The 12,172-nt window shown below is 36.1% G+C and overlaps 1 protein-coding gene across 1 annotated transcript in view; it reads right to left on the bottom strand.

Moving 5' to 3' along the window:
* LOC150093978 (ubiquitin carboxyl-terminal hydrolase 25-like) overlaps nucleotides 1-12,172 on the bottom strand; it is a 551,531-nt gene that overhangs the window by 28,563 nt on the left and 510,796 nt on the right. The window contains exon 21 of the mRNA XM_090413163.1: nucleotides 3,612-3,741. Within this exon, the coding sequence (XP_090269289.1) occupies nucleotides 3,612-3,741 (130 nt within the window). The remainder of the gene's footprint in view (nucleotides 1-3,611; nucleotides 3,742-12,172) is intronic.

The raw sequence follows: 12,172 nt of genomic DNA, 5'->3' as shown, positions 1-12,172 counted from the left end.
GTCATGAGTGTACACACAATCTATACTACTTGGAAAGAAGTATGGACACCCACATGGGCAAGGAACATTGTGGCATGTAATGAGTCATGTGTTTGTAACCAGAATAAATTGGAAGAATATGATGCTACCAAGTCAGTGCAACTGTGTTCAGGTGAAATGGTTTGACCTGGGATGGCCAAATTATTGACAAATCTGGCCATCCCAGGTCATCAGTTAGTGATACCATAGTAAGATGAAAGTGCAGGAGTAAACTGTGAGTGTTACCCACTATGGACGACCTAACACACTCACAAAACAAAAGGATAATATGTAAAAACTGCCATATATCACCTGACACATTGAATGCAGAGTTCTGGGCATCGACTGGAACATGAACATTGTGTTCATGTTCTTCCAAAAACATTCAGAACTAAGGTTCAAAATATGGATTTTCATGGTAGAACTGCAATATGCAAGCCCCACATTACCCAAACCAACAGGTATCATTCTTCTGGGTCTGGCTTCCACTGATGAGACTGCAATAAAGGTCAAAACTGGTCTGGATAGATAACATTATATATGGATATGTCCATAAGGATATGTGCATTGCATTACGAGATACTAAGGCTATTGATGTGAAGTCATTGGCCTCTATATAAAAGTAGCCCAGCCTGTGAAGTTACTTCGTATGTAAACTTTGTTTGTTTACACGTGGATAAAGGATGAAACCAAGAATGCAATTTCTCAGAATCTTTAATTTATAGTGTCTTCTTCAGCAGTGCAAAGAGTGTGTACAGTAGGACATGGAAACTTGGAAAGCTGTGATATGGAGTGATGAGTCATGCCACACCATCTACCGAGCAGATGGACGAGTGTATGTGTGGTGGATGCCCAGTGAACAACTCTTACCAGCGTTTGTAACCTTAACTAAAATTTGGAGATGGTGGTGTGATGGGATGGTCTTGTTTTTCCTGGTTTGGTCTTGGACTTCTGTATATGGTGCCATGAACATTGAACAGATGAGTTCAGATACATCTCAGAAACTCTGAGATGTATCTGAACATACTGGACAACAGAATGCTTCCTACTTTGTGGCATTTCTACAGAACTGACTATTGTCTCTTTCAGCAAGACAATGCACAATGTCATAAGGCTGCTGCTGTAACTACGTGGTTTGTGGAAACGAACATCACTACACTTGACTGGCCTCCAGAGAGCCCTGATTGCAACCCTATTTGAACATTTGTGGGATGAACTGGAACTCTATGCCTACAGGCAGAATGGTCCAAAATTCCTATTGATCGCTATTGGATGCTTGTGGAAAGTATGCTCTGTAGGATTGCTGCAATCATCGCAATGAAAGGAGATCCAGCATCTTATTAAGGTGGGTGCCATGGCTGTTTGTTCTTCACACTATGGTGTCCAATGACTTCTTTCCAAGCAGTATACATCCAAAGATGCAGTTTTATTATGACCATTCCAACATAAGGAAACTAAGGTCATGATAGTAATTATAGGTATGCTGATTAGTAAGATTCAAATGACTCATTTAGACTGGGTGTAGTCATATATGACATTTCTGTTTAGGAATTCTGCATGTATAATTTTGATGCTTTTCTGTCATTAAATGTTTTTATTTTTTTATTTATATTATCAAACGGGGAAATCAGTCAGGGGTGAAAACTAGTCGGGGACTAGTTTTTTCCCGCGACTTCTGGTGATCTCATGAACATAGGCTCCATCTCACTCAGTCTATTCTTTCAGCTGTCTTCCTTTCTCATGTCCTCAACCCAACCCAACATGACTTCTTTTTTCCAATGATTCATGTGCTCATATAATATGTTCAAAGTACATTAACATATGTTTAGCAAATCTAAAATGTTCTTATTAGTCTTTCTTGTGGTCCACCTGATTCTCAATAGGCTGTTCATCATCAAATTCCAGCCATGTACCCTCAAGGGGTGTACAGGATATGATAGTACTACAGGAAAAATTTACATCATTACTAACTTCCTATCTACAATTTTCTTCCAAATCAGTCTGTTACCTGTCAAGACTCCAACATTATCAGATCTTATATTTCTATCGTCTAAGGCACTTTGTACCGTATCAATCCACCTATATCTTGGTCTTCCTCTGATTCGTTTTGTAGCCAACTTGGCAGAGAATACTTGTTTTGCTAATCTTTCTTCGCCCATTCTTTAAGTGACCATGCCACCTGAGATTAGCTCTGCTAATGCATTCCTGGATGCTGACAATGTCAAGTTCTTTCCTAATATCCTCATTTTTAATATGATATTGCCATTGATGATGTTAATATGATATTGCCATTGATGATGCCCTAATCTTTCTCAGGACTCTCATTGGTTTTGAACACTGTCTTGTATACAGCTAATTTAGTATTTTGACTAATTTCTCTCTTATTCCATATAAATTTATTCAGTTGACTTCCCACCATACCAGCTATGTTGATTCTGTTGTCTATTTCCATGTCTATTCCAGGGGAGGTGCTTAAGGGTCAAAGCATCATAACTGAGAGAGCAGACCTCCACATAGTCGTTAAAGGAATAAAGAGAACCGACCATGGCTTCTGACCTAATATCCAATCCCCACCTTTCTGTGGTGCACTCTGTTAGGTATATACCTATATTTGGGATTTAGCTGACCAAATTGTATTCTTATTGGCTTAAACCAAAATATAAAACATAAAATGATGGTACAATAGGCTGTTCCATGTCTATAATTCAAACGAATCAATTCCCTTTCTACTCTAGCCTATTCTAATGAGTCAGCTTTCACATACATACATATTTAACTTTCAAGGCCCTATTAACCTCTCTATCTTTAATAATTTTTGACGAGTTTACATGGCTTTTTTACCAACAGCTATCCTTTTTAATTTCATCTTCATAATGAGATTAAAAAGACAGTCGACAATCTGACCTTTATTCTTATTCTGGACCTCAATACATAACTTTCAACCACCTGTATTTTATTTCCCTCAATCATAAATTCATCACAATTGCCAGAAGCCACCATTTTTGTTTTTACTGATGTTTAAATTAAATCAGTTTTTTCTCTTTTTCTCAACTAAATAGAAACAAATGCTCTGGGCTTTCCTTAGTTTCTGCCATGACCTTTCACTAAAGCTCATATATACTCTCTAATACAGTTACCAAACAATCTATAATCACACCACTATACTCCACGTTTATGGAAGAATGTGGTAGTGAATCTATTCTAATAGAATAAGTTTGCTAATACATATTCTGTATTAATGCACATTAATACATTACAATAAGTTCACTAATCTGACCATTTCACTTGTACACCTCATCTTAGAACCACATCTGTACAGATAGCTATCGGGAAACTACATACATAATTTGCGTAAATCTCTAAAGTTCATCAAAGAGTTCTTTGTGGCACAGCTTATTTCCAGAGTGAGTTCCCAACTTACTTACTCCTTGCCTTCATAATAATAAGTTTTTAAACTTTCATGGGTGAAAGTTTTCACTGGCATTAAAAAAAAAAAAAAAATACATATATTCAATATTATAATACATTAAACATATAAAGATAACTAAATCTGCTAAATTAAATAGAATTTTAGAAAGAAAATCCAACTGTACCAATAGGCACTGCCGCCGATAGTGTGCTAGTAGAAGAGAGTTTAAGCCTCGTTTATCTCCTGGAGATTTAGCTGTAAGTGCAGCATTTAAAACACAGGCCTTCACAAGATATGGTAAGGCTTCTTGAAACCTGTATTGAAATTTATCAAAGATTTCAGGAATCAAAGCTCAATTATTAGAAGTTATTTAAATTTAACAACTTGATTAAAGCTTAAAATAAAATTAAAAAAAAACAGCAGTCAGTGAATAAGTAGAATGGGCTATTTAAAAATTTAAACAAAAATAAAATTTCAACTGTAAATTTATTAAAGTAATAAATTATACATACTGTTATGAAGACTTCTGTGAATGGGGAGCATGTTGAGAGTTAAAACCCAAGATTAATAGCTCTAATGGAACATATGCACTAGACATATTAAAGTAAGTTTCACATTTACACATGTAACTAAAATTATACAGAATTTATTCAAAAACTGCAAATATATCTTATCCAATGTTACATGGATTGTCAGGGAGATACTGTTAAAAGTATCTCCCAATTCAAAAGATGAATCAAATAACGACTCAAAAATCATGCTATGTATATAAGCTCGTGTCTCGATTACAGCTGAAGTATATGATATTACACGATCAGAGTTCAAAGGAACAACACAACAAGTTGTATAGATTCAAAAAAAAAATTTAAATAATTATCATCATCATCCAATTCCTGACCTCAAGGGGTGTACAGGATATGATAGTACTACATGAAAAAATCATTAGTCACTTCCTATCTACAATTTTAATCCAAATCAGCCTGTTATCTGTCAAGACTCCAACATTATCAGATCTTATATTTCTATCTTCTAAGGCACTTTTTACTGTATCAATCCACCTATATCTTGGTCTTCCTCTGGATCTTTTTCCTGCCGACCTGGCAGAGAACACTTGTTTTGCTAATCTTTCCTCTACCACTCTGTTTAAGTGACCATACCACCTGAGATTAGCTCTGCTAACATATTCCTGGATGCTGATAGTGGCAAGTTCTTTCCTGATATCCTTGTTTTTAATATGATATTGCCAATGATGCCATCTATTCATGCCCCTAATCTTTCTAAGGACTTTCATATCTGCAGTCTCTAGTCTTTGGTCAAGTGTTTTACTTCTGACCCAGCTCTCAGATCCATAAGTTAAAATTGGCTTGAATACTGTCTTGTATATAGCAATTTAGTATTTTGGCTAATTTCTCTCTTATTCCATATAAATTTGTTCAGTTGACTGTCTACCATACCAACTTTGTTGATTCTGTTGTCTATTTCCATAATTTAATTTACCATCTTCACTAAAAATTGTGCCCTACATAGCTGAAATGTTTTACTTGTTCTATAGATTCTCCATTCACAATGCAGTTGATATTTTCAATGTTTCTGCCTATTTTCATTGTCTTTGTCTTTTTAATGCCGACCTTCATATCATTTCTACTACAACAGTTATTCAATTTAGTCAGGGAATCTTGCAGACTTGTAGCAGATTTATTTAGAAGTATAACATCATCTGCATAAAGCAAAGAGCTGAGATTAACATCTCCAATTTTGATATCAGGTTTAATACCACTTTCCTTCATAATGTGATCCATATAAATAATGAACAACAGAGGGGATAATGTACATCCTTGTCTGACATTAAACCACCTTCCTCTACTTCCTTCAATTCTAAATGCTGACTTTCAACTCAAATAAAGACTATGTAATATTAAAGATAATTATTTATTTTATTTATTTCTTCGTCCTCAATATCTTGGCTGTTTCGCCTTTGTATTAATTCTACCCTTTTTCCGTTATCTTTCCTATGCGTACTTTAATTTCTAACTCTCAGTTAAGCACTCTTTACCTTGTTGCCAATTAATTTAGTCCCCGCTTGTGATCCCTGATACTTCCTACAACTATTAGCACTGTTAGTGAAAAGGCCTCTAGAATTGGCAACTCACGGTTACAGTTAACTATTTCCTACGTGATATAATTCAGAGAAAATGTATTTGTTTTTCGACTGCGCCACCCTGAATTAATGTTGTAGCACAGGAAGAATACTTTCTAAAAAAATACCTTAAATAGTCAGTCATGGCAATTTCTCTAATTTAAGCACTCAAGTTCGGTTATTTTTTTGTGAAACAGTGCATTGGTCAAAGATCAGGTGATAATTTCAAACAAACAAAACATTTATTTTACCTTAAGCTCTATACAATATGATACACATTAAACAATTTCTCTCTAATGCCTATTTTTAACTTAAATCGTAACCTTACAATTTAGACCTGCAATTCACAATGCTTGAATAACTTGCTTTACAAAATCTAGTCAATTTCTGGCTGTTACAATCAATATCATTGGCTAACATTCTTCTCAATAAATATACTAGTTAATTTTCAACCTCAATTACTTCTTATAGCGATTTTTACAACTATTTTAACAAAGCTACGTTCAGCAGACATACAATTCTTAAAATCTCAGCGTTAATATTTCAAAATCTACTCACAAATTCGTAAAAACATATACAGTCCTATCAATCTTGAAGATTTGTGGCAGTTCTGCTGACTGCTTTCCTCGGTCCTATTTCCTAGCCTTTGCTCCATGGCTTTTGGCGGATGTCCTGGTGTAGTCCTCTTCCGGGATTAGTAGCATAGCTCACTGTCGGTTTTGGACCTACTGATGGCGCCGCCTATCTGGTCGCACGTTCCACTATTGAAAATACATCTCCATAGAATAATCTTCCTCTCCTGGGTTTTCCCCATAACTACGGGTCACAATCCTACAATGAAATATGAGGTCCAAGCAGGCCAACGGACTGCAGCAAGACGGAAAAAAACAACCCCTCTAGGTTCTCAAGACCTCTTTTATATGATTCAGAAGCTCCTTGTTTTTAGGGGCGGAGATCCCCAGAATCTTCTGTAAATAACCGATGTCACTGTTGTCTTGAACTTCTGATTTGGCGACAACAATCTCTACATCTGAATGACCTTCAATACCTTTGTTTATTTTCAAGTCGCCAACATAATCTTGTCTAATCCCCTTAACTTAAGGCAGAATTACTTTTAACATTCTGTTACATCAAATCAACATAATGCACAATTTTAACCTTTACAATATTTTTAGTGAACAATTTCTAAATCATTCTTTTTGTTAATCAGCTTTACTAGTTTACCATCAGTACTTCTCCTTTAAAATACAATAATTTACAATTTTGTTCTTTCCACATGATTTATGACCTCTGTAAAAATCGATGTCGGAAAATCTTTATATAAAATTTCACTGCATCGAATTTTACAACTAAACTTATTTTACATTCAACGCTGTAGCGTTTTGAATAGCTTCTCTCTTATCACCTTGTCATATACCTTTTCCAGATCTACAAAACTTAAATACAGATCTTCGTTACATTCCTATGATTTCTCAACTATCTGTCGTAAAGTGAAAATCTGATCCTGACAACCTCTATTTGGCCTGAATCCAGCTTGTTCTTCACCAAGCTTCTCTTCCACAATCCTTCTCAACTGTTTCTCAAGTATACTTGCATATATCTTATCAGGAACACTCAGTAGAGAAATACCTCTAATTCTCACATTCAGTTTTATTTCCCTTTTTATATATGGATACTATGAGAGCTCTACTCCAATCATCTGGAATTCGTCCCTCTGTCCAGGCCTTCTGAACTATGCAGTGCAGCCACTGTAAGACTTTTATACCTCCATACTTGAGCATTTCTGCTCGAATATCATCTACTCCTGCTGACTTTCCACATTTCAGGCTTTTGATGGCTTTTTCTATTTCAAGTATGGATATGTATTCCTGACTGCATGCCTGGTCAATTTTTTTACTACTGCGTTGTCATCACTGCTTGTTTCATTTAGCAATTTTTTGAAGTAATTACGCCATACTACAAAGATATCTTTTTCTGCTGTTTTCATGTTACCTTTATCATCTCTTATTCCTTTCACAGCACTCTTTCCTCCATTTCTGAGCTTCTTCAACAACCTCCAGAATATCTTGCCACTTCTTGATATTTATTTTCTATGTTCTTACCAAAGTCCTCCCATGACTTTTGATTAACTAGTTTTACAAAGTGTTTAGCTTTCTTACATTTGTCTCTGTATTCTCTAAGAGCAAAAGCTGACTTAAATACACAAACATAATTGAAGAAAAAATGAAAGAGTTTGAGAACAGCAACCAAACATTGCTAGTTATCGTTTCTTTCACTGCCTCTTTAACTTCCTGTGTCCACCATGGAGTTCGGATTTTTCTATCCTTACAGACAACCTCACCACATGCCTCTCTGGCTGAGTCAATCAGTGCTTTCTTCAGGGTTCGCCACTGAATCTCCAATGTTTGGTTGCTGTTCTCAAACTCTTTCATTTTTTCTTCAATTATGTTTGTGTATTTTAGTCTACAGTTCACATCTGAGAGTTGCTCAACTTTTATTCGCGTTAAGACTTTCTTACATGTTATTCTTTTCAATATGAAATTCAAATTTTATCCTGCAAGACTAAATGGTGATCACTTCCAATTTCAAATCCTCTGTACACTCTGGTGTCCTGCACCAGTGAGAAAACATCACTATCAACAATATAGCCAATGAGACTTTTCTTATTCCTTGCCTCTTCTCTCCAAGTGAATTTGTGCACATTTTTATGTTGGAACATTGTGTTAGTAATAACCAGTCCATGTCCTCAGCAGAAATCCAACAGGTAGGTATTTGCCATTATTATTAGCTTTGCTCTTTTCTCCAAATTTTCCTAAAATATTTTTATGTCTGACAATCGTTTCCTACTCTGCTATTTAGTTCCCTAACAAGGACCAACTTTTCCTTTTTCATTGTTTCAGTGGCTTTCTCTAAAGCCTCAAAAAATTCCTCCACTTCTACCTTAGTAGGACCTTCTGTGGGACCATAGGCACAAAGAAGTATCATTGTCCAGTTTCATATTTGCCCACATCACTCTACTTGAGACTGCCTGCCATTCAAGAAGATTAGTATCGAATACTATGGTATTGAATACTATGGCTACTCCTTCTTTTCCTTGATTATCACTGTCTGAATATAACATTTTGTATTTATTGCTTAGAAAGATCTCACCAGTTTTGGTCTCTTTTGTTTCAGTCACCCCTATTATGTCGATCTGGTACTTATCCAATTCCTCAGCTAGCTCCATTTCTTTGCCATTCATGCTTCTTATGTTGATAATACCAATCTTGAACTCTGGTGATATTGAGTTGGGGTGGGTTTTAGGATTTGTTCCAGTTGCTAACTTTTTGCTGTTTGCCCTGGCAAAAAGAACGGGGGCTTTGTTTAACTGGGCAATGCCCCAGTCGGCATGAAATTCTGTCATGTTGTACCATTGTTTTTTATTTTGATTTAAGCCAATAAGAATACAATTTGGTCAGATAAATCCCAAATTGCCAGCCCATCCTCATTCGTTCAGTATTCAGGGAGATACCTAACAGGATGCACCATGAGAAGGTGAGGATTGGACATTAGGTCAGAAGCCCTGGTCACATTCCTGTAAAGGGAGGTCTCCTCTCAGTTATACAGCTTTGACCCTTGATCACTCCTGAAATAATTATTAATTAAAAAAATAAAACTAATCATTAGTGATCACTTCTCAAAACTTGGGTATTTGTACAGTCTGATCGGTTCAGGTTCAAATGATTTCCTAATGTTTTGCATGTTTTAAGGAAAAGACGATCAAATAAGAACTTGGAGTGAACAGTTTTGTCTGGTTCCAAAGTACTCTGTGGCTAGTGTAGTGAATAGTTTGAGAAGCAAGACCAGACTTGTCAAATTCCAAAAATGTAATATAGTTTTGATGTTTTTCAATTTCTAACCAAGGCAGAATGGCTAATCTGTCCAAAATAGGGAAGATGACATGAGCAGGGTACTTGATAGACACCTGGCAAAGAAAAAGGTGATAATGTATCCTTTGTTGATAGAGTAGAAAGGAAGACAGTTTCTGAGTCTGGTTTGAAGGAAGTATACACAGCTTGGAAAGATGTCAATGGACATCCCATAGGCAAGCTGCATCATGCCATATAATGAGTCAAGTGCTTGTATGCTCCCAATTCAGTGCGACTCTGTGTGGTTTAAGTGGCTGCAAGAAGGAAACTGACAGAGTTTGAAAGAGGTGTTGTGATAGGATGCCATGTTGCAAGCCTATGTTTTTGGCAAATTGGGCCATCCCAGGTCAACAATCAGTGATATCATATTGAGATAGAAGCACAGAATCAACTGCAAGCTACAAGTGGACAACCCACACACTCACTGAATGCGAGTGTGTGGGTCGGCCACTCACATTCACGTACATGCAGTGGACGACGACACACTCACTGAATGTGATTGTAGGATGCTATCTAGGATAATACATAAAAACTGCCATTCTGTCGACAGACATTAAATGCAGAGTTCCAGCCATTGACTGGAAAATGAATCTGCACAAAAACAATTAGAACTGAGGGTCCTACCATGGATTTCCATGGGAGGACTGCAATATGCAAACCCTACATTATGCAAACGTAAATGCATCATCATATTCAGTGGTGCAAAGAGCATGTACAATGGGACATGGAAGCTTGGAAATCTGTGTTATGAAGCGATGCCAGATGAATGTCTCTTACCAAAGTGTAACCCCAACTATGAAATTCATAGGTGGATATGTGATGGTATGGCCTTTTTTCCTGGTTTGGCCCTGGACTTCTGTTTGTGAGTGGTGTGACGAACATTGAACTCAGAGAGGTATCTGAACATACTGGACAATGCAATGCTTCCTACTTTGTGGCATTCATATGGAACTGACCATTATCTCTTTCAGCAAGACAATGCATCATGCCATAAGGCTGCTGCTGTAACTGCATGGTTTGTGGACATGAATGTCACCACACTTGACTGGCCTCCACAGAGTCCAGATCTCATCTTATTGAACATCTATAAGATGAACTGGGGCTTTGGGTAAGGTCAAGGGATGTCCACCCTACAAGTCTAGGATCTCATTACATTCCTACAGAAATGATCCACAATTCCTATTGATTGCTAATGCTTGTGGAACTATGCCCCATAGGATTGCTACAGTCATCATAGTGAAAGAAAATCCTACATCTTATTAAGGTGGGCAGCATGACTATTTGTTTCTCACACCATGGTGTTCATTGACATTTTCCAAGCAGTGTAGATTGAATTTACAAAGAATTCTTGCAATTTGAAAATACCCCATCTTAAAGTAACCTCAGAACAAATAGCAAGGATTCTCCATAAATTCAATCAATGTCAATCAATCTATATGCTTCGTTTAAATCAGCTTGGAAACTGTTTTCCTTGCTACCATCAAAAAGAATAGATCACCACCTCTTTCCTTACCAGATGTCTATAAAGTACAATGCTCATATCAACTATCATATCAAGACTACATTACATTTTTGGAGTCTGAGAAGTCTGGCCTTGCTTCTCACTCTATAGACACTAGGCACAGAGTTCTTTGGAACCAGACAATACTTCTTCACTTCAGCAAGTTCAAATCCAATCATCTTTTCCTTGAAACATGTGAAATGCTAAGAAATTATGCCAATCTGAACTGATCAGAGTGTATGTCAATATTCAAGTTTTCGGAAGTGATTGCTATTAATTGATATGTTTTTTAAAATTAATAATTATTTATATATATATATATATATATATTTATCGATGCAGCTTACTACATTGTTTCTTTGCACTCTAATAATATATCATATACTTCAGATGCAACTGAGACATCTAATATATGCATGATTTATGACTCATTATTTTTTTCTTCTTTTGAATGTAGTTAACAGTCTACCTCCCTTACGATGTCCACATAACACTAGATGAAATATACTGGAGTTTTTGAATAAATTCCATATAATTTTTGTTACATGTGTAAGCCATGAATGAAACTTCCTTAAATACGTCTATTGCACATGTTCCATTAAAGGAATTAATTACAAATCCCTCAACAGAGAAAGATTGGATATCTGTAAGAAGATATGGTAAGCTACATTTGAAGAAAGTGAAACTGCTTAATAGACTTGTGTTCCTTAAATGTTGTCGTACTGCTGATATTATTCCTGATTTTGTTAAAATTAAAGAAATAATCCAGTCACATTCTACATAGAGTTTATCAAAGAGCAAGCAAGGTGTTATTAGTAAATCAAATAAGTGAAGTGTTGTGTCCCTATCTCTAATATAATTACTCTTTTAGTCTTTTATTCAAATTCTCCTTCAACTCTCTCTCAGGTATCACGTGCTACCCCTATAACAATGGAATTGCCCTAGGGTTGAGTCAATGCCAGAGTATCTGAGATCAACCTCTCGTAAAACGCTAAGAAATTTATTTTTTCGCTGCGCCACTTAGTGCTTTTAGATTAAATAATAATATCAATCAAGAGACGATCTCTAGATACTATTTAAGTGATACCTTGACCTTTGCAGACGTGGCCAAAATCTCTTCCCTCTAATTTCCTGCCTACGTTCGTGTTAGTTTTTTTTTATAAGTGGTGCATTGGATTCCAAAATCACAGATAGACTTA

This window comes from Typopeltis vanoorti, chromosome 23 (assembly GCF_054136105.1).
Source record: "Typopeltis vanoorti isolate ZY-2024b chromosome 23, IOZ_Tvanoo_1.0, whole genome shotgun sequence".
NCBI lineage: Eukaryota > Metazoa > Arthropoda > Arachnida > Uropygi > Thelyphonidae > Typopeltis > Typopeltis vanoorti.
Note: the sequence above shows the minus strand (reverse complement) of the source record. Positions and strands in the feature narration are given on the sequence as shown.